At 39.0% G+C, this 26,207-nt stretch overlaps 3 protein-coding genes across 22 annotated transcripts in view; 1 reads left to right on the top strand and 2 right to left on the bottom strand.

Annotated features, from left to right (window-relative positions):
- Positions 1–472: 472 nt before the first annotated feature.
- On the bottom strand, positions 473–25,255 carry LOC139746431 (uncharacterized). Of its 6 annotated transcripts, none has more exons than XM_071657681.1 (7): positions 25,168–25,255; positions 12,199–12,326; positions 9,716–9,921; positions 8,252–8,415; positions 7,612–7,739; positions 2,744–2,943; positions 473–739 (listed from the first exon to the last, which is right to left on the bottom strand). In XM_071657681.1, exons 2-7 carry the CDS (start codon positions 12,311–12,313, stop codon positions 572–574), a joined length of 981 nt encoding a protein of 326 aa, XP_071513782.1. In that variant the 5' UTR covers positions 12,314–12,326; positions 25,168–25,255; the 3' UTR covers positions 473–571. The 6 variants fall into 6 exon arrangements, with proteins under 6 accessions (XP_071513782.1, XP_071513780.1, XP_071513781.1 ...); XM_071657679.1 differs by lacking the exon at positions 25,168–25,255 and adding an exon at positions 24,757–25,034; XM_071657680.1 differs by lacking the exon at positions 25,168–25,255 and adding an exon at positions 24,776–25,034.
- On the bottom strand, positions 22,188–22,793 carry Mnat9 (microtubule-associated Nat9). Its single transcript, XM_071657700.1, has one exon. The coding sequence runs from the start codon at positions 22,791–22,793 to the stop codon at positions 22,188–22,190; it is 606 nt and encodes a 201-aa protein (XP_071513801.1).
- Positions 25,256–25,456: 201 nt separating the features above from the next.
- The window catches only part of msn (serine/threonine-protein kinase msn), a 154,494-nt gene continuing 153,743 nt past the window's right edge, over positions 25,457–26,207 (top strand). For 5 of the 15 annotated variants that reach the window (XM_071657668.1, XM_071657666.1, XM_071657663.1 and 2 more), the window contains exon 1: positions 25,459–25,729. In XM_071657668.1, coding sequence (XP_071513769.1) covers positions 25,676–25,729 — 54 coding nt within the window. In that variant the 5' untranslated portion in view covers positions 25,459–25,675. Of the gene's footprint in view, positions 25,730–26,207 lie in introns of all 15 variants that reach the window. The other 10 variants (XM_071657675.1, XM_071657671.1, XM_071657676.1 and 7 more) reach the window with 4 other exon arrangements.

Here is a 26,207-nt window from a genome sequence, read left to right as displayed (position 1 = left end):
TGTATTTTATGTGATGCCTAATATGGTTGGATTCTGCCCAGAGAGAGAGGTTGACCATTTCAAGGTGACTAGAAGGTGTGAGCTGAATTTCATATCTGTCTGAGGTTAAAAGAGCAATCAAAGACTGTGGAGATGCAGACATTCTGCATTGGGATAAGTCACTGTTCTAACTGTGTGAAGTAGTGCTGCATGTCCACTGATGCTACTTTGGTGTCAGGATGTAATGGTGTGATTATAAGGTCAACTGCATATGAAATGAACTTCATAATAATATGCTAGAAGTAATGAAAGGTTGCACATAAAGTTGAATCAAGACAGTTGAAGATGAACTATATGAATGGGAATAAAATTGCTGAGAGTGAACCCCGAAGAACATACCTGTACCTATAGAAGTTTAGCTTATGTATTTGGTGTAAGAATCATTAGATACCGAAAAATTTTAATGTCTGAAGGAATGACCAAAGGACAAATGTTCATTATAAATGTTTATTAAATGTATGACAATTACCAGAGTAGCTTCTTTGAATCTCTGGTTAAAGGAGCTTATAAAATACTCTCAATCTTGTGATCATCACTCTGCAATAAATGTCTTCATCCTATCCTTTACCATCCGATAACAGTGATAGCCTTTTTGCTGTGTTAGATTGGCTGCTCCTTTTGATTTGTAAACATTAATACTTTTTGTATTCCAATCTAACACAGAAAAGTCACACCATAATCCACCAACATCAGTACTTGCCTGGAATAAAGATCAGATCACGTAAGTGCAAAAAACATGTTAAAATTTCATGCAAGTACATAAAAACGCTAAAAGACTAAATGCGTGGTGCAAAAGTCTACACCACTTATCATACAAGATACAGCAACTGAACGTATGTACACAAAGCTCATAACCCACAAAAATTGTTTTATGACATATGTGATCTCATACAATTAGGTTAAGAGCAAAAGCACTATCACTGAATTGTGAAGCCCCTGCATTAAACAGGGTAACAGTTTTTACTAATTAATGACTGGTAACTACTTGTTGCACAGAACAAAGAGAGAGAGTCATGAAAAAGTCACACAAGTGCTAAAATGAGAAATGTGGCAATATAATCAAGATTAATAAGTTCAATAAGGTAGGTATGTCATTTCAAGATGTAAATTTTCAGCCAAATGATTTCACGAGTATAAAATATGGGAAAGATAATAAATCTATCAATCTTTATCTCTGATGCCTGTTCTCTTCTGGAACTCCCTCGAGGGGGTGGCCATGGCAATAGTCTCCAAAACTAAAGAACTCCAGTGCCGCTTCTCAGCCTTTAGTGTCCACCCTTAACAGGCTAATGGCAGAAGGCAAGTCCAGCACATTGTTTGCAGAGGCTCTACCTAATGTTCCTACTGACTACTTCTACTTACAACAATAAAATTCATGAAAATTTTGTGGACACTACTGTGAATGTAACAAAAGAAATACGTAGGCATAGAATGATGCAAGTGAGGACCAAATATATAGCATAAAGAATCAGGATATATATGAGGCTTTCACAGTGAAGCAAAAAAAAACATTGAAAACAAGAGTAAGGTATGTGCACAAGTAGACAGAGGGGAGGGTGAATGATTCCAAGTGAAGGTGGGTCTATAGTAGGTGTGTGATGTCACCATGGCTGTTTAATCTGTTTATGGACATGGTTACGACTGACGGGAGGGGGAGGGGGTAAATAAGAGGGGCAGATCTGCAGTCTTTCAAGTGTGGGAGGCACCTGGGAGGTGAATCAGCTAATGTTTGCTGGTGATACAGCATTTGCGGCACATTCAAGATAGACACTGCAGAAGCTAGTTTCTGAGTGTGGGAGTGTGTGAAATGAGAAAGATGAGAGTAAATGTGTATAATAGCAAGGTTATTAGGTATAATAATAGAAAAAGTCAGGCTATGTGAAATGTGAGTAAAAACAAAGAAGCTTGGAGGATAAGATAATCTTACTTAGCTTGGAGCGGAAATACCAGTGAATGGAACTATGGGAGTGACCCATACAGTGATTGAGGGTTAAGGTCCTGCGTGCATTGAGGAATGTGTGGAGAGAATGGTTACTCTTTGCAAGGGTAAGTATGGATGTGCTTGATGGCACAGTAGTCTTGTTAGTGCTGTATGAGTGCAAGGCATGGGCCCTAAATGACAAAGTATGGAAGAGGGTTCGGAGCTGCAGGAATCCTACAGGTTTAAAAATATTACACCTTTCCTAATGACATTCAAGTGTGAGTGAGAATGGTTGGCAAGTGTGTGTGGAGGATATTGAGGGATTTGATTCTTTCTTTATAATGAACCCTACTCTTATCTCATGCACACTTTTATTCGCATATACTCTTATTTCATACAGACACAGTGTTGGGAAGGAATAACATTAATAAAATTAGAAATACTACACCTTTAACTCAACAGACAACTGTGTGAACATCAAGTGGCTAACACATGTGGGAGGATATTAGAGGCATTTCCTTTTGGAAATATTCTAACTCAAAGAGAAGTAGGTATGGGAATTATGTATTTCTTCAATAAGGACCAGGTATGTGGGGGATGGCTCTTGTGCATACTCCCTCCTTCTTACATAATCCCACGAAAGCCACCCTACTACTTCTTTGCTATCCTCATAAACTGATTAGTGTTCCTCCTCATAATTTAGATCATCAAATAATGTATATATTTTCTGTGAGGTCACTGTGTATGCACCACCTGCAATCTTCAAAAGTAAAAACTACTAACCTGAACAACATTTTTCCAAAGAGCCATACCAATGCCTCGGCCACGGTGGGAGGGGCACACATACAGGTCCTCCATGTACACACCACAACTATCCCAAGTGTAGGTATAAAAGAACAAGGCATAACCCACAATGGTATCTTCCTCCTCAGCAACAATTGCTTTAAAAAATGGTGGTCTTCTAGTAGAATCCTCTTCTAGTTCTGTACAAAAAGAAAAATAAATCCTTTGTTGAATTATCAGTCAGTTTACTAAGACACACAAAAAAATGCTTTATGCTGGCTCTACAACAATGGTGAGTTTTGAAGAACACAAAACTGTTTCATTCTGAGTTGGTATCCCACAAGTTTTGGGAGGACCTCTTGGATCCCTACGGATTAGATACCTCTAAACCCCTACGTACCTTTCAGCCAATCGGCAACTTCCACATCTTTGTGCTGGACGACACACATTTCACTATCTGCCTTTTAATTCTCAGAACACAGACAGCACTCCAATGCTGGTTATCATCAGTTAATAGATAAATTTCACAAAAGAGAGGCGAAAGATAGGACAGGAGACATCAACTCAGAAAACTGCTTGCAACAAACCGACCCACAGAAAGTTTTTCAGTCTTAAAAACTCATCTTTCTCTCCAGATGTAACTGTCTAATGAGCTTTGAGAGCACACCAATGTGGAGGAAGGAGTTTAAAGAAAAACTTTGCTGTGAAAAGAACAGTTACCTTAAATATATTCTTATAAGACATCATGAATCCTCTCCTTTGAGGGTGGCACACAAATCTTTATGTTTACTTTATCTCAGAAACTGCCCTGGCATGTCTAGAGTCTCTAGCAGTACTTTAATCAGTATTTCTTCCTTCACAGCTACAGAATGGCACTGTTCAACCCTTGCATGACAGCAAATACCAACTGATGTTTTTTTAAATAATGGCAGCTGACACCAAATGATATTCCTTTTAGGAAATGGCACTCAACAACAAATGATGCTTTAACTTTTCCCACCTATGCTCAAATATCCAACAAACTTACCGTACCATTAGTATTCTACAGAGATTGCTTCCATCACTACATAGGCACGGAGGAAAATTCTGCTCTCCCCAGAACTATTAAAATCACCATTTAATGTACATAACCAACAACTCTAGGTCATGCATACATAATGACTAAAGAAAATACACAGACTGTTGGATGACTTAAGTTATTGCAAGGAACACTTGGGATAGGGAAGAAAGAATACTTCCTATATACTCCCTACATGTCATGGAAGGGGACTAAAGGGGGAAAGAGAAGAGATTGCAAACTCTCTCCTCCATGTATCTGTAATTTCTATATCATGAAACACAGGGAGCTGAGTAAACAGTACTTATCCCTCGCACAGGTTCTGGCTAAGATATCTGAATGTTTGTAGATATAACCAAGATAAGAAGGGAGAGATCGAGATTATGCTTGAGGATATTAACTTGGATGAATATTCTAGCTCTATGCAAAATAAAGCTAAAGGGGCAAGGGGAAGAATGGTCTAGAGCCATGTATGGGGTAGCATTACTGCTGAAGAGGAAGTTATGGGAATGTGTGAATGAGCATATGGAAGTGACCCTCAGACTAATCTGGGTAAAAATTAATGTATATTATGAGAGGCAGCTGACTACTACACCTTAAGCACCCGGAAATGAAAGGACTAAGGAAGAGATACAAGTGTTTTGGAAGGAGATGAGTGAGCCTGTCAACAGTTCTGATGCAAGGGATCAAGTACTAGCAACTGGAGATTTGGATGCAAGAATGGGTAACATGGAAGATAAGGGTATACTTCGGGTGCATAGGGTATCTGGTGTGAAGCAGCTGCTGGGATGTCTGACCATTACAAGGTGGAAGCGAGGGTGAAGGGCTGCAGATGGTTTAGGAAAAGAGGACATCATGGGTAGGAAGAGGGTTGTGAAAGTGAGTGAGCCTGGAAAAGAGGCTTGTGAAAAGAGATATCAGGAAAACTTGAGAGAAGAATAGTAAATGGTGAGAGGGAATAGAATTACGAAATAATTCAGTTCTCAAAAGCACTCAGTACATCTTCAAAGCATAATAAGGATGCAATCAGTAAAACTTTGGAGAATTATTAGGAAGCACTATGTACAGTAGCTGGGTAAGCTGCCTGATGTTATTAGTACCCAGCCTTTTCTTCAGGTCATCAGCTTCTTCAGGTCAAAAAGCTTCCTGCCACCTGTTATCATAACTATGAAACACCACCACTAAACATTTTCCTTTGGCTGCAGTACTTAAACTAAACATTAATGTGTAATCTAATTCCTATGCAAAGTATATTAAACTATAATTATCCAGGAAAGCAAGTAAGTCTGGCCTGCTTGCTACGACAGAATGTTGTGCAGCATTTAAAAGCATACCCTAAACAATGATGCACACCCTTCTTAACCATTCCCTGGGATATTTGTGTTAATTTCAGTGTTATACCATAGACATATAAATTTTAAAATCAGTGTTATACCATAAACATATAAAAGGTGTTAGCTCACTTTATTGTATATATTCTTTACTTTTACAAATATTTCTCTCTTTTATAGAAGGCAACAGATAACTTGAATGGTGTGCAATCTCCAAGACCCTTCTTCCACCACCCTCCTAGGGATCTCTGCATTAACCAGTGTTTACCATGGTCATAATAATCATGTTGACTTAATTTTTTGTACTGTACATATCCCTTGCTTTTATATGTACCTTCTTCACTTTATAATCATAATCTAAGTGAAACATCCTCTAAAACAAAAATATATTTCTCCACCACTCCCCTGGAGAGATCTACAAGTTAACTGCAGTGTTATACGATGGCCATATAAGGTATGTTAGCTCATTATTATTTTTTACACATACTTTACTTTTACATCCATATATCAACAACAGGAAAAGTACTCCTTCATGCAAGCTTTTGCACAATCTATACTAGAACTGTTACCATTCATTAAAGGTCCAATTTTTCTCCCTTTTAAGATTCTCCTCTGAACTTTAGCTTTACCATAACCATCCTTACTAAACTTTAGTTTCAAATATCTAATCTCATCCATAACTTACAGTTCCTTGAATATGATCTCCTATCCCTTTCAAAACTTAGAGTCTTCTTCCTACTAGCATTCACCTTCACTATCCTCCTACATACATGATCAGAGTGGCCAACTATTCTATCCAACTCCTCTCATACAGCTAAAAGTACAGCATCATCTGTAAACTGCAACTCTACTTCCACTGTGCTTCATGATAACTAAAACTGTAGTCTGTTATCACCCTACTCTGCCCTGATTTCATGCAATCCCTAGTCAATACCAACAAATAACATCATAGCGAGAAATTACCATATTTTTTTTTTTTCATACTTTTCGCCATTTCCCGCGATAGCGAGGTAGCGTTAAGAACAGAGGACTGGGCCTCTGAGGGAATATCCTCACCTGGCCCCCTTCTCCGTTCCTTCTTTTGGAAAATTAAAAAAAAAAAAACGAGAGGGGAGGATTTCCAGCCCCCCGCTCCCTCCCCTTTTAGTCGCCTTCTACGACACGCAGGGAATACGTGGGAAGTATTCTTTCTCCCCTATCCCCAGATATTACCAGATATTTGGTGTTAATACAGACACGACTATTCCTGTAAGAGTTGGAATACTCAAGACGGCATTATGTCGAAGTACAGGCAAAAGAATTGTAAATACTACTTTGTATATCAGTGAAGTTTATGGGAAAATGAACATGATCATGCTAATGATGCATGTTTGGGTAGAAGGGGACATGTATGCCAAAAAAATGTTAATGTGGAGGAATGTGCCTCTGACATGACCTTAAGGAAGTTCTGCAAGAGCCATGCAGAAGCTGGTGACTGAGTTTGGTAAAGTGTGTGGAAGAAGAAAGTTAAGAGTAAATGTGAATAAGAGCAAGGTTATTAGGTACAGTAGGGTTGAGGGTCAAGTCAATTGGGAGGTGAGTTTGTATGGTGAAAAACTGGAGGAAGTGAAGTGTTTTAGATATCTGGGAGTGGATCTGTCAGCGGATGGAACCATGGAAGCGGAAGTGGATCATAGGGTGGGGGAGGGGGCGAAAATTTTGGGAGCCTTGAAAAATGTGTGGAAGTCGAGAACATTATCCCGGAAAGCAAAAATGGGTATGTTTGAAGGAATAGTAGTTCCAACAATGTTGTATGGTTGCGAGGCGTGGGCTATGGATAGAGTTGTGCGCAGGAGGATGGATGTGCTGGAAATGAGATGTTTGAGGATAATGTGTGGTGTGAGGTGGTTTGATCGAGTAAGTAACGTAAGGGTAAGAGAGATGTGTGGAAATAAAAAGAGCGTGGTTGAGAGAGCAGAAGAGGGTGTTTTAAAATGGTTTGGGCACATGGAGAGAATGAGTGAGGAAAGATTGACCAAGAGGATATATGTGTCGGAGGTGGAGGGAACGAGGAGAAGAGGGAGACCAAATTGGAGGTGGAAAGATGGAGTGAAAAAGATTTTGTGTGATCGGGGCCTGAACATGCAGGAGGGTGAAAGGAGGGCAAGGAATAGAGTGAATTGGAGCGATGTGGTATACAGGGGTTGACGTGCTGTCAGTGGATTGAATCAAGGCATGTGAAGCGTCCGGGGTAAACCATGGAAAGCTGTGTAGGTATGTATATTTGTGTGTGTGGACGTGTGTATGTACATGTGTATGGGGGGGGGTTGGGCCATTTCTTTCGTCTGTTTCCTTGCGCTACCTCGCAAACGCGGGAGACAGCGACAAAGTATAAAAAAAAAAAAAAAAAAAAAAAAAAAAAACAGCACTAAAATCATGAAAACAATTAAACATCATACAGTATAAGTTCAGAAAATATCAGATATGCACGAAAGACGTACGTTTTACATCAAGCTGTGGCCCTTCAGGCATTTTCTCATAATCTGCTAGGTCCTGGATAAGTTTCCTAATCCCTAAACAGTCCTTTCCAGTTGCTGCCCTAATTTCCACTCCATCAATGCTCTTCTTCCTGAGAAAATAAAAATCCATAAACAAAAGGTTGACAGTAAACCATGTGAACCCATAAGTCAAGGAAAATGGTGTTCTACAATATGAAACAAAAAGTTTCATCCTCCAGCCTCTTTTCTCATGTTTGGTCTAATTCATATAACCACAGCCATTAAATACCCCTAATTCCTTACAAACAAATGTGATGGTATAATTCTATGTTACTGATTCAACAATTCAACTCGTCACATCACTATGAGACTAATGGTATTATAACAGTTAACATTCTTCCCATTCAAATTTGGTCAAAACAAGTATGGATGAATGTTGATAGCCTGTATGTTCTTATTGCCAGTGTCAAGTTCATTAAACTTATATCTTGTATAGACTAAGCTCAAAATGTAAGGAGGCCTCACAATTATATCTAGCTCAAAGTGTTAAAATGACTACCTAACAAGTTTAAGTAAGTTTGACCTTAATTAATAATGATTACTTACCATAGTTTCCTGTGTTGCCACATAATTCAATACTTACGTCATGAGAAATGCATCCATTGCATCTCTGTTCATTCTGAAATAATGCCAGCCTTCAGTTTTTGTGAGATCCACAGCACCTAACTTTTCACAAAAGGTAATAGCTAGGGCATTGCTTTCCAGTAAAACGAGGTTGCATCGGCTGCATTCAGCATCAAGGGCAGTCTGAAATACATACACAAACAAACAAACAAATAAATCAAATGAATAAATAAACTCTAATTCACTCTATCCCTTGCACACCTCATACCACCTGCGTGTTCAAACCCTGAACCTTCAAAGCATCTTTCACTCCCTCATTCCATCTCTGCCTTGGTTTCCCCCTATTCACTTTTGCCTCCACTTTTCACAACTACCCTTATAATCATCCTCTCCTCACTCATCCTCTCAATATGTCTTAAGGCCTTCTCATTCTTTGTTTCCCATTATAGAATTAATAGATATAAGTGAGAGTTTAGGATATGCATAAAAAAGTGACCTCCCATGGCATGATGCTAAAGTTAATGGGTAAATCCCCCAGGGAGTGGTGGAGAAATGATGAAGGAGGGTTTTACAAGGTGCACATTATCCAACTCTTCTGTTTCCCATTACAAAATTAAAGAGATGGATTAAAAGTAAAGGATATATACAAAATATGAGCAAACATATCTTACATGGTCCTGTTATAATGCTGAAGTTAACAAGTAGATCCTCAGGGAAATTGTGGAAGAAGGGCTTTGAAGGACGAGCTTCATTCAAATTTTCTGTTTCCCATTATGAAAAGAAAGAACTATATGTAAAAGTAAAGGATATGTACAAAAAAGTGAGCTACCATATTCTATATGGCCATAGCATAATGGTAAATTTACCATGTAGATCCCCTATCAAAGTGGTGGAGAAATGGTGGAGGAGGGTGAGCATCAGCCACTGTCACAGTGTGAGGTTCCAGAGAGTCGTCACTCATACTGCCTCCATAAGGCAGAAACCAAGTCGACGTCTAGTAGCCATACAAATGTCATAATACTGGCAGATAGTTTATGACTCCCAGCATTCCCTGGATAGTCAGGTGTGTATGCCTCTTACTATTTAAGGGCTAGTGACAGATAACAATATAAATGCTATGGCGGAATTAGTGGAAACATGGTGCCAGAACAATACTAGATCTATCATCAAATAAATTTCTTACTGCAATAAGCTCATCTGATATTGCAATTACTGTCTGAGGGGCAAATTAAATCATACTGTAGTCTAGTACAAGATGTAAAAGTCCAAAGGCTCTCAAAGTTTTTTTTACATAACCACAGAGCCACATCATGTAAAACACTGGTGACAAGAGAGATGAGGTATGACAAATATATCAAAGAAAATGTATCCTAATGAAAGAAAAGTCATGATTGTGTCATGAAAAATAGCTCCTTATTCATTACTTTTTATAATATTATCATAAATACTGTTTGTACTACCAGGAACAAATACTGTATATAACCTGCACTAATTTCTTCCACAGTCTGGAAGCAATGCCTTTGCGTCTATAAGCATGAGTGACGTACAGGTCTTCCATGAAAACACTACACCCCTCCCATGTGGAGTAAGTATAAAAGAAGAGAACAAATCCCACGAGAAGGCCTTCTTCTGTCTCAGCAGTAAGTGATTTGAATGAAGGAGAGGTTCCCCATCCATTTTCCTCTAAAGCTGAAAAAAAAAATATGTTTAATAAGGACTGAAAAAAGTAACATCATTCAAAAAGCTGTTTGTACACCTAAATCCAAACTTATACATGCCAATGTATAATACCTTAATACATTTGTAATAACTCAAACCTTACAAAAAAACAATAATTTTCATTCCGTGCATCCCACATGACGAAGAGTGTATGAGGGTGGAATCAACTACTAGTAGGTTAGGAGTTTGGAAACAAGACAATGAAATCAATATAACATATCACAGACATAACAATGTAACATAAGTAGTCAGTAACTTAGGATATATGGTACACTAATAAGGTGATCTGGACATGTAACTATGGAATGCGAAAGGGGAAAATTTCTTCAGGAAAAATAACCGAAAGAAACAAGTGGAAAGGAAGCAAGGAATGATCAAAGACAAGTGATCTGACAGAAAAATGTAATATGAAAGAGGAAGAAATATTAGGATAAATGAGCATGCTAAGACAGGTAGTGACTGGTAAATGCTGTGCATGGTTTCCTTTGCTAACATAATTAAGCTTTTTATATAGAGTAATACGACTTATGAAAAGGGTCTAGGAGGTGTTAGTTGCTGTTTACAAATGACATACCTCTTGTAGCATACATAAGAGAGAAGCTCCCAAAGATGGTGTTGGATTTTGGGAAAGTGTGTGAAAATGAAGATGTTGAGATAAACAAGAACAAATGAAAGGTAATGAGGTACAGCAAGGGGAACAAGATTGGATGGATGAAGTGTATGTTTCAATGGGGAGAACCTGAAGGAAATGGACTGCTTTAAATACCTGGGAGCAGGCATAGCAGAAGCTGGAACCTCTGGTAAGAAAGAAATCAAAGCAGAAGCTGGAACCTCTGGTAAGAAAGAAATCATAATCATTGGTGGGATAAGGAGCTACTGTCCTGGGTGCATTAAGGATTAAGTGGAATGAAAGGTCAATGTCTGTTAAGGCAATGATGTCAGAATACACTGTAGCCCCAACAGTGTTTTATATTGTAAGTCTTGGGCTATGAATGCAAAAGACAGAAAGAGAATAGATGCATTAGAAATAAACTGCCCAAGGATGATATACGGTGTGACGCAGGTTGATTGTGTACAGAATGAAAGTGTGAGATAAGTGTAGTAATAAGAGCAGTCTGAATGAGAGCTGACCAAGGTATGCTATAATAGTCTGGACATATGGAAAATATGATGGAAAAGGATTGGATCTACATGTCAGAAGTGGATGGAACAGGAGAGAGAAGAAGAGTAAGATCATGGTACTGGGGCCTGAACATTCAGGAGGGTAAAAGGCACATATGAGACACAATGAACTGGATCAACAAGTGCAGACAGGCAGCAACATGCTGTCTGTGGGATGAACCAAAGTATAAGAAATGGTCAAAGGAAATCAAAGAATAGTCTATGGGGCTTGGTTGTGGATACCTCTCCCACCATAACCACTCCATAACTAAACACCAACCCTTGCCTCATACTCTAGTAATCTCTACTCACAGATCTCTTGCCCCTAACAAACAGAACACTGACAAAACATATACACACTGAAATAATGTAGCAAGCACTAAAAAACTGATCCCCCCAAGTCAATCTTAAACTCCAAACCTCCAGACATACATACATCAGAAACCACAGTCCCCAAATAAACAGTTTATAAGTCACACTCGCCTGCTTAAGCTCTGGACATCATCCATCACTACAAGCATCATGTCACCATATCCCAAGACCCTTCATGCGTATGATGCAACTAATGCATCTAACATAAAGAAGACATTGAGCACTTACTACTTAATTGCCACTGTACATAGATGCACACACATCACAACACTTTAGACCTGTGGTCAAAACCAGAGGACATGGCCAGCTTCCTGAGTGCTGCAGGAGCCTTATAAACATAGAATGGACTCCTGGGGCAGGAAGGTAAGGTATGTATAAATCAAATTCCCTTAGAACACAAACTCGTAACAAATATGGATGAAAAAGAATCCCTTATGATCCTCTAAAAATAATTCATTTCCCTGGCCATCCACATGCCTAAAACAAAATATATCAAATATTCAAACCACACAAAACAGAATGCTCAAACTTCCAATGGCTACCTAGCAACCATAGATACTCGACAGCTACACAATGACACAAATATCATTACAATATGATACTAACAAAACATGCTTGACACACTTCTGAGCTACAGCATTATGTAAATACAGTATAAACAACTGCAGAAAAGTAATGGAAAAGTTTATATCCTAAAAAAGAAAGAGAACTTACCTTTGGCATCAAAGTTTGGACGTGGAAGTTTCCGATCAATTGCTGATTCTTGAATCAGTTGCAACAGCAATCCACAATCAGATTTCCTTGCTTCTCGTATATTCACTTGAGCCATAGCTTCACTTATTCTGACCATTGAGAAAATACAATCTACACTGCAATCAGTGTATACACAACCACAAAAGCCAAATATGTACAGTATTGCAAATAAATAAGGGTGGCACACACGGATGCTTTTCGAAGTACCTCATATCCCCTCATATATCAGCACAAAAAGCTACTGTCACAGATCCTATAGCAATATCAAAATCTTTTTTAAAGTGTTTCATATCCTGATTTACCTATCAGTCAAATACAAGTACAAGAAAGTTTTGCATATAAAATGATATAAATAAAATGTTGGTGCTGAAACTCAAGAAACCATTTCTTTCCCAGGAAGTGTCCCATGAGCATGAGATTCTCTAGGACATTCTGCAGCATACAAGCCCACTGCTATTCTCCTAATTAGATTACAATTGCTTGCTTATTTTGAGCCTTCCCTTGACCAATTAAAGACAGCTACAAGCAATATCATCAACTCTTTGGTTCTTGGCCACTGACAGCTCAGAATTCCCAGGTCATGGGCTTCAAACCAAAAACAGTACAGTTGGTACAGGTAAGAATTCTCTCTGTAAAGGGGAAGGGAAAGCAGGACAGTCATTATCCAATGTTCATGAGACCAATCACAATGGAGAGAAACAGGTTGTGAAAATAAACGGCAGGCTGTGATTAGTAAGAACATAAAGGACATCATGAAACTGGTTTGCAATGTGAATAAGACTAATGAGAGTTGACAATCAGTGAGAGAAAGTGGGTAAAATAGCAGATAAATTTTCCTATTAATGTTCAATACATTTCACAGAGCAGTTACTTAACATATCATAATACTATCTTCTGCCTATGCAGCATTTGTTAGTGTTATCTTGAGTTATATAAATATATCACACTGTATTTCATACAATACATAATAACAACATTGTCTTAAAACAGATTATCAAGTAAATTTCATAATTACATTTCGATGACAGACAATTACACTTTAAATAAAATATGTTCACCTAATAATGACAGTGTATATGACTCCGGCAGTTGGTCCAAAGTCAACCCAGCTGTTCATTCACCCCTAGGGGTTGGCTGATAAAATGGGTACTTTGTATGTAGCATTTATGGATCTAGAGAAGGCATATGACAGAGTTGACAGAGATGCTCTGTGAAAGGTATTCAGAATATATGGTGTGGGAGGCAAGTTGTTGGAAGCAGTGAAAAATTTTTATTGAGGATGTAAGGCATGTGTACGTGTAGGAAGAGAGGAAAGTGATTGGTTCTCGGTGAATGAAGGTTTGCGGCAAGGGTGTGTGATGTCTCCATGGTTGTTTAATTTGTTTATGGATGGGGTTGTTAGGGAGGTGAATGCAAGAGTTTTGGAAAGAGGGGCAAGTATGCAGTCTGTTGTGGATGAGAGAGCTTGGGAAGTGAGTCAGTTGTTGTTCGCTGATGATACAGCGCTGGTGGCTGATTCATGTGAGAAAATGCAGTAGCTGGTGACTGAGTTTGGTAAAGTGTGTGAAAGAAGAAAGCTGGGGTGTAAATGTGAATAAGAGCAAGGTTATTAGGGTTGAGGGTCAAGTCAATTGGGAAGTAAGTTTGAATGGAGAAAAACTGGAGGAAGTAAAGTGTTTTAGATATCTGGGGGTGGATCTGGCAGCGGATGGAACCATGGAAGTGGAAGTGGATCATAGGGTGGGGGAGGGGGCGAAAATCCTGGGAGCCTTGAAGAATGTGTGGAAGTCGAGAACATTATCTCGGAAAGCAAAAATGGGTATGTTTGAAGAAATAGTGGTTCCAACAATATTGTATGGTTGCGAGGCATGGGCTATGGATAGAGTTGTGCGCAGGAGGATGGATGTGCTGGAAATGAGATGTTTGAGGACAATGTGTGGTGTGAGGTGGTTTGATCGAGTAAGTAACGTAAGGGTAAGAGAGATGTGTGGAAATAAAAAGAGCGTGGTTGAGAGAGCAGAAGAGGGTGTTTTGAAATGGTTTGGGCACATGGAGAGAATGAGTGAGGAAAGATTGACCAAGAGGATATATGTGTCGGAGGTGGAGGGAACGAGGAGAAGTGGGAGACCAAATTGGAGGTGGAAAGATGGAGTGAGGGGGGTTTTGTGTGATCGGGGCCTGAACATGCAGGAGGGTGAAAGGAGGGCAAGGAATAGAGTGAACTGGATCGATGTGGTATACCGGGGTTGACGTGCTGTCAGTGGATTGAATCAGGGCATGTGAAGCGTCTGGGGTAAATCATGGAAAGCTGTGTGGGTATGTATATTTGCGTGTGTGGACGTATGTATATACATGTGTATGGGGGTGGGTTGGGCCATTTCTTTCGTCTGTTTCCTTGCGCTACCTCGCAAATGCGGGAGACAGCGACAAAGCAAAAAAAAAAAATATATATATATATATATATGGATTTGTATGTAGCATTTATGGATCTGGAGAAGGCATATGATAGAGTTGACAGAGATGCTCTGTGGAAGGTATTAAGAATGTATGGTGTGGGAGGCAAGTTGTTAGGAGCAGTGAAAAGTTTTTATCAAGAATGTAAGGCATATGTACGAGTAGAAGAGAGGAAATTGATTGGTTCTCAGTGAATGTTTGTTTGTGGCCAGGGTGCGTGATGTCTCCATGGTTGTTTAATTTGTTTATGGATGGGGTTGTTAGGGAGGTGAATGCAAGAGTTTTGGAGAGAGGGGCAAGTATGCAGTCTGTTGTGGATGAGAGAGCTTGGGAGGTGAGTCAGTTGTTGTTTGCTGATGATACAGCGCTGGTGGCTGATTCGGGTGAGAAACTGCAGAAGCTATATACATTTCTAAAAAAATGTAACAAACATCATGATGGTATAATAAAGTACTGTACGTCAATTCAACTGATGTACTGTGTAAACATGATCAGTACGTTTTTCAATTATCCAAAATTTGAATGTCCATAAATTTCAGATTTCCATCGAAAATGATATGTGATTTTCCAATCTTCATTCATTGAAACTCTGCTTTTATTAGTTCTTTCACTGGGGTTTTTCCCTTATAATGCATCCAATCCCCCTCCTTTATATTTTGTATAATGGACAAATTCCACCTTTGTCTACAATACACATGAGAAGTGGATATGAGGAAAAATTTCGGATAAGTACAATACATAGTTTTCATTTGTTTAATACTTGTACAAATTTACATGAATTACACATAAATAACACTGAAAAACTGGAAAACCCCACCAGTCTAGAAAAAATAAAAATCTTTTGCTCAGTCCTCAGGAATTTAGACAAGAGATCTACCTGTCATAAAGTACTGCATTCCTTCTTCCCATAACTGTAGCCTTGCCCTAATACAAAGGTATCTTTCATTTGATTAGTTTAAATAGAATTTTAGAGCAAATGATAAGACAACTTAGCTGTAGGTTGAACTAAACTGCTTCGCATCCTGTGAACCCATTCTATCATAAATTTGAAGACATCTATAAAGCATTTCTAAACCATGAACCACCAAAATGTTACAAATTGTGTTTATCTATACATGAATTTAACAAGAATGATCCAAAAACTACTGCTTACATGAAATCTAAGGAAGCATTTTTCAACTGAATCATATACCCAAGACCCCTTTGATGGGCATCCTACAGCTTTAAAGTAGTGCTTCAAACAGTATCAAGGAAATAACGGACTCTAAAAAGAGTTCTCTGAAGAATTTCTACACCATTTTCATCCACTGATAGTGATCCAACTTCACCTAAGATAAGAGGACAGTAACACCAAAGGGAAAATGGAAATGAGTAATGTCTTATTTCATATGACTTTAAACTACAACATAATAATATGGCATTAAAAGACCCTGCCTGCACTTAGTAACATCACTACCAATAGGTCACATCTGAGAAAGTTGTATCATCATCAGTGCATGGAAAAGAGAACTGCATTGTTCAGACCTCCTCATCTCAAAAGAGTCCACCTCATCCTGAACCTGTGGGGCAGCACAGCTTCAAAGCTGCAGGATCATTAAAAGGATCCATGTTTAAATGATGATAATTCACAATCATCATAATTAGTTATCAAAAATAATTTCCTAGGTTTAACAGATGATAAATCATTATCATCATTATGATTAGTTATCAAAAATAATTCATGTATCTATTGAAGCACATGAGAGAAGCCATGTGGAAGGTACAACAAATATATGGTGTAGGAGGAGACTTATTAAAAGCAGTAAGGATTCTTTTACGAGAGTAAGGAATGTGCAAAAGAAGGCAGAAAGGAGAGTTAGTGATTCAAGGTAAAGGTGGGTCTGTGGCAAGGGTACGTGAAGTCACCAAGAATATTAAATGTGTATGGATGGGTGTGGTAAGGGAGGTGAATGCAAAGGTCTTGGATAGAGGAGTAATTGTGCAGTCTACTGGGGGTGGGGGAGCCTGGGAGGTGACTCAGTTGTTGTTTGCAGATGATGCTGCACTAGACAGATTCAAGTGAGAAACTGCAGAAGCTGATGTCTGAGTTTAGAAGAGTGTGTGACTGGAAAATGTACAGAGAAAATGTGAAGAAAACCAAGGATATTAGATTTAGCACGGAAAAGAGACAGGTTAGTTGTAGTGTATCTTAATGGAGAGAACTTTGAGGAAGTGGAGTGGTTTAGATACCTGGTGGGTATCTGGTAATGAACTGACCCATGGAAGCTGAAGTGAACCACAGGATGGGTGAGGGGTAAATGTCTTGGGTGCATTGAGAAATGTGTTGAAAGAAAGAGTGGTCACTGAGGGCAAAGATAGGATGTCTGATGGTGCAGTAGTCCCACGGACACTATTCCTTTAAGGGGAGGGCCTCACAAAAACAAAGGAAAGGATGAATGTGTTGGAAATGATTTATTTATTTTATCTTATACTTTGACGTTCTCTCCCGCGTTAGCGAGGTAGCGCAAGGAAACAGACGAAAGAATGGCCCAACCCACCCACATACACGTGTATACATAAACGCCCACACACGCACATATTCATACCTGTACATTGCAACATATACATACACACACATACACAGACATATAAATATATACACATGTGCATATTCATACATGCTGCCTTCATCTATTCTCGCTGCCACCCGGCCACAAATGAAATGACACCCCCTTCCCCCCCACATGCGCGAATATACCCATGTATATACATACACGTCCACACACGCACATATACATACCTATACATTTCAACGTATACAAATATAAACATACATACATATACATACATAAACATGTACATAATTCATACTTGCTGCCGTTATTCATTCCGTCGCCACCCCGCCACACATGAAAGACAACTCCCTCCCCCCGCAGGCGCGCGAGGTAGCGCTAGGAAAAGACAACAAAGGCCACATTCGTTCACACTCATTCTCTAGCTGTCATGTATAATGCACCGAAACCATAGCTCCCTTTCCACATCTAGGCCCCACAAAACTTTCCATGGTTTACCCCAGACGCTTCACATGCCCTGGTTCAATCCATTGCCAGCACGTCGACCCGGTATACCACATCGTTCCAATTCACTCTACTCCTTGCATGCCTTTCACCCTCCTGTGTTCAGGCCCCCGATCACTCGAAAATCTTTTTCACTCCATCCTTCCACCTCCAATATATGAGGACAATATGTGGTGTGAAGAGGGTTTACTGAATCAGAAATTGCAGGGTTAAGAAAGAGATGTGCTAGTAAGAGGATTATATATGAGAAAGCTGAAGGTGTCGCGAAATGGTTTGGAAATATGATGAATATGACAGAAGAAAGGATGACTAAGAGGGTATACATGTCAGAAGTGGACGGAGGAAGGAAAAGGTAAAAGGTGCAAGTGCAGGAAATTGCCAATATGTATGAAAGGAAAAATAATGCGAGTAATAGTAGCAAAGTAACAACAAAAGTAACTTTTATATATTCCAGAAAATACATAGAATAAAATGTCTCCAGTTGGGAATGATGGGAACAAGCAGCTGCCACACTAACAACTGTTTCCGAAGAATGTAGATAGTGAAAACTTTCAAGGATCTGACCCCTTAGCAAACAATAAATTCCGGAAACGCAACTTAATTCAATTACTGGAATACAGTCATGTAATTCACACAACTCATACTAACAAAATCATCTATTTTGAAGGAAAAATTCTATTTTTTTTTACCACATAACTCCTTCCCATACTGTGCCGAGTATATGTTCTAGCTAAGAATTTACCTAAACAGTGAGGAATACAGTACAGTAGTTTTTTTTTTTTTTTTTACATTATATCATAATATTTGGTTGATTTACTCACACGTATATGTAAAAAAGTAAATGAAAAGATACGTTTTATGGAGTACTTCACTGAAAAATGCGTATAACATATAAAGAAATTCAATATTGTAATAAACTACGATAGAAATTCAATACTGAAATATAACAAAATACTTTTCAAACCTGTAGTTACCTTAGGTTACCTTAATGACGTCACCATTAGCAGGCGACTGCACCTGATCTAAATATCCTCGGAAGAATGTGTTTGGTGGCCCATCCCACACATATGCACCTACAATATTAATCCCTGACACCTACACTTGATATCGACGGTAGCAGATCAAAAGCTGCCTCTGTAATTATAGAGGACCTAACCCTTTCCGTACGAAGCTCCGCCGCTCCTGAAGTGTGCGGCGACTGCCGAATAGTGCTTAGGTCGCTGGAGGCTCCTGGCGAGGCGCTAAGGATTCAGGAGTGCCGTGGGCGTGGCCATAGGCCCCTTGCTGTTGCAGCTGCTGCTCGTGACGGGTGGAGGCTATGTCTCACGCGATTCCTGCCGAAGGTGGACGTTAGAGGCACCACAATGACACCTGCCAGGGAGATGAAACCTCAGGCGTCCCGTTGAGGAATATACTGACGTAGACGTCAAAGGGCGGCTTGAGTCTGGAGTCACATCGTCAACACAGGTACAAGAGTGGTACACTTGTAGTTTAGTGGTAAGACAAATGCCTGACTGACTTGCAGTGTCGATACCCGGGTATTTGATATTTAAGAGTCGGTGAGGTCAGTTCTGTGAGGAGTTGATGTTCGCAAAAGTGAATTAAAGACGCTAAAGCCGAATATTCGGTCGCAAGCTTAAAGTCCGTAACAGCGGCGATTCTTATGGAAAGGGTCAATATTTTATTATTATTACTATACTTTGTCGCTGTCTCCCGCGTTTGCGAGGTAGCGCAAGGAAACAGACGAAAGAAATGGCCCCCCCCCCCATACACATGTATATACATACGTCCACACACGCAAATATACATACCTACACAGCTTTCCATGGTTTACCCCAGACGCTTCACATGCCTTGATTCAATCCACTGACAGCACGTCAACCCCGGTATACCACATCGCTCCAATTCACTCTATTCCTTGCCCTCCTTTCACCCTCCTGCATGTTCAGGCCCCGATCACACAAAATCTTTTTCACTCCATCTTTCCACCTCCAATTTGGTCTCCCTCTTCTCCTCGTTCCCTCCACCTCCGACACATATATCCTCTTGGTCAATCTTTCCTCACTCATCCTCTCCATGTGCCCAAACCACTTCAAAACACCCTCTTCTGCTCTCTCAACCACGCTCTTTTTATTTCCACACATCTCTCTTACCCTTACGTTACTCACTCGATCAAACCACCTCACACCACACATTGTCCTCAAACATCTCATTTCCAGCACATCCATCCTCCTGCGCACAACTCTATCCATAGCCCACGCCTCGCAACCATACAACATTGTTGGAACCACTATTCCTTCAAACATACCCATTTTTGCTTTCCGAGATAATGTTCTCGACTTCCACACATTCTTCAAGGCCCCCAGAATTTTCGCCCCCTCCCCCACCCTATGATCCACTTCCGCTTCCATGGTTCCATCCGCTGCCAGATCCACTCCCAGATATCTAAAACACTTCACTTCCTCCAGTTTTTCTCCATTCAAACTCACCTCCCAATTGACTTGACCCTTAAACCCTACTGTACCTAATAACCTTGCTCTTATTCACATTTACTCTTAACTTTCTTCTTCCACACACTTTTCCAAACTCAGTCACCAGCTTCTGCAGTTTCTCACATGAATCAGCCACCAGCGCTGTATCATCAGCGAACAACAACTGACTCACTTCCCAAGCTCTCTCATCCCCAACAGACTTCATACTTGCCCCTCTTTCCAAAACTCTTGCATTTACCTCCCTACCAACCCCATCCATAAACAAATTAAACAACCATGGAGACATCACACAACCCTACCGCAAACCTACATTCACTGACAACCAATCACTTTCCTCTCTTCCTACACGTACACATGCCTTACATCCTCGATAAAAACTTTTCACTGCTTCTAACAACTTTCCTCCCACACCATATATTCTTAATACCTTCCACAGAGCATCTCTATCAACTCTATCATATAATTAGAGGGGCATCTTCTGATCAGCTACCGTCAACATCGAACGTAGGTGTCAGGTATCAATACTGCAGGTGCAGATGTGCAGGATAGGCCACCAATCACATTCTTCCGAAGATTATTAAGTCAGGGGCGGTCACAAGCTGTCCCCTGCTAATGACGAAGCCATTAAGGTGACCTTGGTACGTTAACAACCATTAGACCGTTAATCAAAATGAACACGCTAATAATGAAGCTGGATGGAGTACACAGATAGGCAGTTGGTAGATAAGGAACTGACAGCTTCGAACAAGCTTACGTTTGGCAGTAATGAAATCGTCTTGCGGGATCGGTCTCTTGGAATCCACAGTGAACGCTCAAAATGTTACGACCTGTCCAGACGGAAAGATCACAAGAAAATTTAATGTGTTCAACTGAAAAAAAAAAGTATTTCCGGTTAGCTCAAATGGTACAGATCTAGTCCATTTATTCAATAGCATTCTTTGTCTAAGCTTAGTTTCTTAGACTTAATTTTTGTTTTAATACATTTTGCAGTAACATATAAGAACCAGAACCACAAGGTGAACAAAGATATACATAACAATTACTAACCTGTGTGCCCATCCTGTACAATGGCAAACCGCCAATATTAAACTCATAACGAGGAGGCGATCTCTTCTTGGATTATAAGAAATCCCAATATCTGCTTAATGTCTTTGTCTTTGTACTTGTTTTATATATTATTCTATTAAATCTCCCAACAAATCAAATGAGCTATACGTGTCACGTGAACATGAATGTAAATGCGCATACATACACGAGGCACCGTGACCACGCTGTTACAATATCGACCGCGGCTGAACTCGTGAGGAAGCAATTTCTTTATCAACTGTATTCTCTATTTTTGTTTAGTTTTTAGTCTTAACAATTGTTTTATTACATTCTGCAGCAAATCATAGAGAAATTAACCCGAAAGTGTACTTATGTGTAAGCGTATCCAGATAAGGGTCTGTAGGTCGAGTGGCAGACTGGGGAGTACCCAGGAAACGAACACAGTACATGACATGTGGTAATTTTCCGAATCATGGAAGTTTCCGAATTACTGTATTCAGAAAGCAATGCCGGATTAAAGACATTCCAGTACATTTAAGTCCTACTGGTCGGACCAAATATAAAAAAAAAAGTTCATTATGTATATCAACAGTTCAATGAAATACAAAAACAAACAAATTACTTGCATCAAATACATCATATCTACCTCGCACTCATCTTCAATCACTTATGTATTATTTACACATCATGCTAACTATAAACCGAATTTCTGTGTCCATGTATTTACAAGAAAGCAGCTACATAAAACAATTTTATATGACTGAACAAAGTGAAAGAAATATATAATTAAACAGCCTAACACTGCAATATAATCATTCTCAGAGGCACTGACAATGCATAATACAACATTTCAGAATCACTGCTTGAATGAATAACATAAAAACATCTATTTACAAAACTTTTAAATGTTATCATGATCACAAGGAAGGAGATCATAGCATCTAGTATTTTCTAATAACCAAACCTTCCAGTTCTCACTAACCTTCACTTCTAGAGTGACTTCCTGAAAAACTTCAGACCTGCCAACCTCAAGAAAATGCATTTTCTTAAACATGTTGATACTTGGGGTATTGCTTAGACCTATCTTTACTTGATACCTAGTTATTCCCAAAGTCTCTAATCCATAGCGAAACATTAGTAGCATTGCCTCCCAACCACGTTTTTGTCCCCTGTATCCAGGCTCAGCTATCATGATCTCTCCTTCAGCAAGAGATCTATCCTCTTGGTCAACTAAAAAAAGATTCGTGTCTCCAATCATTGCTTCAATTTCAGATTCTTTGTCCATCATTAAACTTTTATCAAGTACTATAAAAGTGCATTTGTCACTGTCATTTAGCCATGATTGCTGCATTTTGTACTCTTCTTCCAAGGTTAGAGATTCAGATGCAGTGAGCTCCTGTAGAAGTGGTGACAGCATCCATTGATGGTACTTCTCCACATGCAATTTCTTATAAGGCACAAGAATCACTTTATTACCAACAATTTGGATTTTACTGTTTATCCTCATTATTGACAAACTCTGAAAAAATACAAATCTTGCATATACACATTTTCATTCATGCCAATCACTAGTACCCTAAATATTTTTCATTTCTACAAGAATCCTCAATAATCATGAAGAACATAGTTATGACAAGTAAATCATCTAAAAAATTTATGAAGAACACAGCTATAACAAGTAAATTATCAAAAACTATGTAGGAATGAAGCAGGTGAGAAAAGCTGCTGGAAAAACCACGTGTTGAAAGGAAAGGAAGTTAGGGAGCATGGATGATTATGAGGTCTATATGGATGAATATGCAACAGCCAGTAGCTGTGCATGATTTACAATATGGTATACAGACAAAGAATAAAGATCAATGCTAAACCATCTTTTCCTTAACTAAACTGAAAATGGGTATATTTTTTGTGATTTCAATGTGGTTTACAATCATCTACACTATACATCATAAGACAATTTGCTCTTCCTGTTAAAAATTGCACATCAAATTTAGCATTAATAAACCATGGCATATATCCCAGTACTCCTCACACCACCAATCCACCATTCAGGTCCTAAGAAGCATATCTGTCAGCATGGAGGACTAATCTATTTGCCTTCTGCTGGTAACATCTACTGTCTGCTTTACATGTGGTATATGAGGGACGTTCAGGGCAAAGAAATGTTAGTGAAGTATAAACCATAAATCATTCTTATATAAACTTGTTTACTCTTTACGTCAGTTACTTATTAAATTGTCTGGATATCTTTAACTACAACATACATCAGATGATGTTAGTACATTATCACCTGTGACATACAGCACCTGTGAAAAGATGTGATGGTTGATTATTTGGACTTAGGCCTATCAGCTGTCACTGTCATAAAGGCCATTAATGAGAAGTTTACACCTTCAGCAGTATAAGATAATTCTGAGGTAACATACACTCTACACACACTAGATGGTTCTTATTATTATTAGCTCAGGTTTCTCTCTTTTTTAATATAAACAAGACAATCATTGTCAGGGCTGTTATGATCAGGAAAATCATAGGTTGAATGATATACATTATGTGAAGTATTTACTATAGCTATAAAAATCAACAATACCTTAGAAAACCTCATCCATTTTCCCCTAGCAGCCAAAACTGACCTTATTCTTTATTTGATCTAAAATAATATGAATGCTGAGGTTATTATTTACATCTGGTTGCTGTTTGTTTCATGTATTCACATGCAGCAAAAAAATCAACCTATCAGCAACAGCTGAACTATGTGGTGCTTTTGGCTGCAGATAATGTCATTGATGCAATTTGTCAAAAACAGGGAATATCAAATATTGGTTGAAAGGAAAAGATGAGAGAGGTTTGAATCTGATTATATCTATTTGTGTTTCACCTATAGTTACATTACTTAATCACCATTTCCCTCGAATGTCTAAGCCCTTCCCACTATTGTCTTAACTATCATCAGTGAGTCGAAAAGAAAATGCTCTGAATCCCATTACCCCAGTCTTATTCTACTCAAAATAAAGTACATTATCTTTACAAGTGGAAATCATTGATATTCTTATGTGATCAAGGCGTTGCCCATAACTCATGTAATTACCCGATTCCAACAAAACAATAAATGAATTCTCTAGTTTATGTTAGGTACAGTTACATGGTTACTGTAAACCCCACAACAGGGGACCGAAGTTATACCAATGTCTATGAGGATCCTAATCTGGTCTTCAAGTTTACCCACAATATTGACATCAACCTTAGATTAGCGTGAACATTAGCCTGAATTGCTTACTCTAAATATTGACGTATGTGTCGACAGTCCTCTGGGTTGCCGGTAGCACTTCGACCCTTTCCCCTCAACCTCTGCCTTCCTTTGTCAAATTCTGGGTGTTGACCCTCTCACTCAGAAATAAGATATTAGTATGGGTGTATTTCTATGAAACCTTACGTGACCCTGAACAATGTATGAACAAAAGTAAACATACCAACAACTGTCGAGCTTACTACAAACTAGGTAATAATTGAAGAACTTGCAGTCCACTGGTTGTGGAGATCAAGAAACCTGTCAGACCTTGACGATGGTGAACTCTGTTTACATCTACGGCCTTTTATCGGTGTACCAAATTTCTGTTTTCATGGACGGTAGCAATGAATTATATATTGGATTCTTTCTTGATGTAGATGTGAAGTGAACTTTAGATGTTACTTTTTGTCTATTACTGAAAAATCATGCTGAATATTTTTTTCCCAAAATTGTTGTCTCACCGCACCCTACAGACTTACCAACAGTAAATGTTTTGACAGTACGATGTGGTTGAGGATTATTATGGAACTGATTATCATAATCCCAACAAAGAACATTAAAAATACAGTATTTAGACTACCATTTCACGTACCTTATGCTATTCAATGTACACGAACTTCAAACAAACTTCAGTAATGTAAGGTTGGCTTCCCTGGTTAAATTCGCCAGATGAAGAAAGCATTAGAGTTGGTAATGGATATCATTGTCCGGAAATATCATGTATACCTTAGATACAAGCAGTCTTTATGTGTAATTCCATAACATTTCAAACATCATTTGAAAACATTATCCAAACTTAAGAATATTGTTTCTTGTTGAAATTTAGATTTCAATATCCACATTATTCCAGCATCTCAATCCTTTATGGAAGTAGTCGGGACTGGTGTGTTTTGTAAGGCAGACTGTGGACAGATCGCCATTTGTACTGGGTGTGAGTGGGGCTTTTGTGCAATTGGAGGATTTATTTGCCATTTGAAGTGATACAAGGTGCTTAGTGTGTTGCTAATAATGATGGAAAGTGTATATTCTGTATAGAGGTGCAAGTTATGTAGAAAAGCATCTAAATTTTAGAGCATTTTTTTAAGTTTGTCTACAGCAAAATGGCTCAGTCTGTGAACTGTAGCTTGGATGACATCGACCTTAATCAATTGAAGGTAAGAGTTCTTGATACTTAATTAATGGTCTAAATATACTGAAATGTGTTACCTAAGTCTGTATTAATGTAAGAAACCTGAAAGGCACGTTAAACGTAAGTTATTATCAAGTAGGCAGTGAATGCCGCAAGTCAGGCAACCCTCCCTCGGCCTACCTTGGTCTGCCTCGGTTGCAAGGCAGAACATCTCAGAAATAACTTTACATTATTTTTGTTACCTTAACAGATGTTTTTAAGCCCCAATTTGCTGAAAAGTTGATTTTGATGTATCTTTGAGCTTACAGCACCTTTATAAGTTGTAGAACACCTGATGCCTGATGTAGTCTTTGGGGGTCTTCTACCCCCACAGGCCGGGCTGGGCCCAGGTTGCTGGGTTGGGTCGTTGGTCGACGAAGCTGTTGGAAGCAGCAGGCCCACGTTTCCCCTTTATCCTGGTTGGTCTTGTACGCTTTGTAGGCATTTTTCTAGGGCCCTCTTCT

Source organism: Panulirus ornatus, chromosome 65 (assembly GCF_036320965.1).
Source record: "Panulirus ornatus isolate Po-2019 chromosome 65, ASM3632096v1, whole genome shotgun sequence".
In the NCBI taxonomy this organism is placed as follows: Eukaryota; Metazoa; Arthropoda; class Malacostraca; order Decapoda; family Palinuridae; genus Panulirus; species Panulirus ornatus.
This window is presented reverse-complemented; position numbering and strand designations above follow the sequence as displayed.

Excerpts from the sequence above, each read along its gene's own strand:
- LOC139746431 (XM_071657677.1), bottom strand. The coding sequence starts at position 17,803 with ATGTGGTATACCGGGTCGACGTGCTGGCAATGGATTGAACCAGGGCAT. Across the intron at positions 9,922-12,198 it reads TCCAAACTTTGATGCCAAAG|CTTTAGAGGAAAATGGATGG; the intron begins GTAAGTTCTCTT and ends TTTTTTTTTCAG. Across the intron at positions 7,740-8,251 it reads ATGGATGCATTTCTCATGAC|GAAGAAGAGCATTGATGGAG; the intron begins GTAAGTATTGAA and ends TTATTTTCTCAG.
- Mnat9 (XM_071657700.1), bottom strand. The coding sequence starts at position 22,793 with ATGAGGATAAACAGTAAAATCCAAATTGTTGGTAATAAAGTGATTCTT.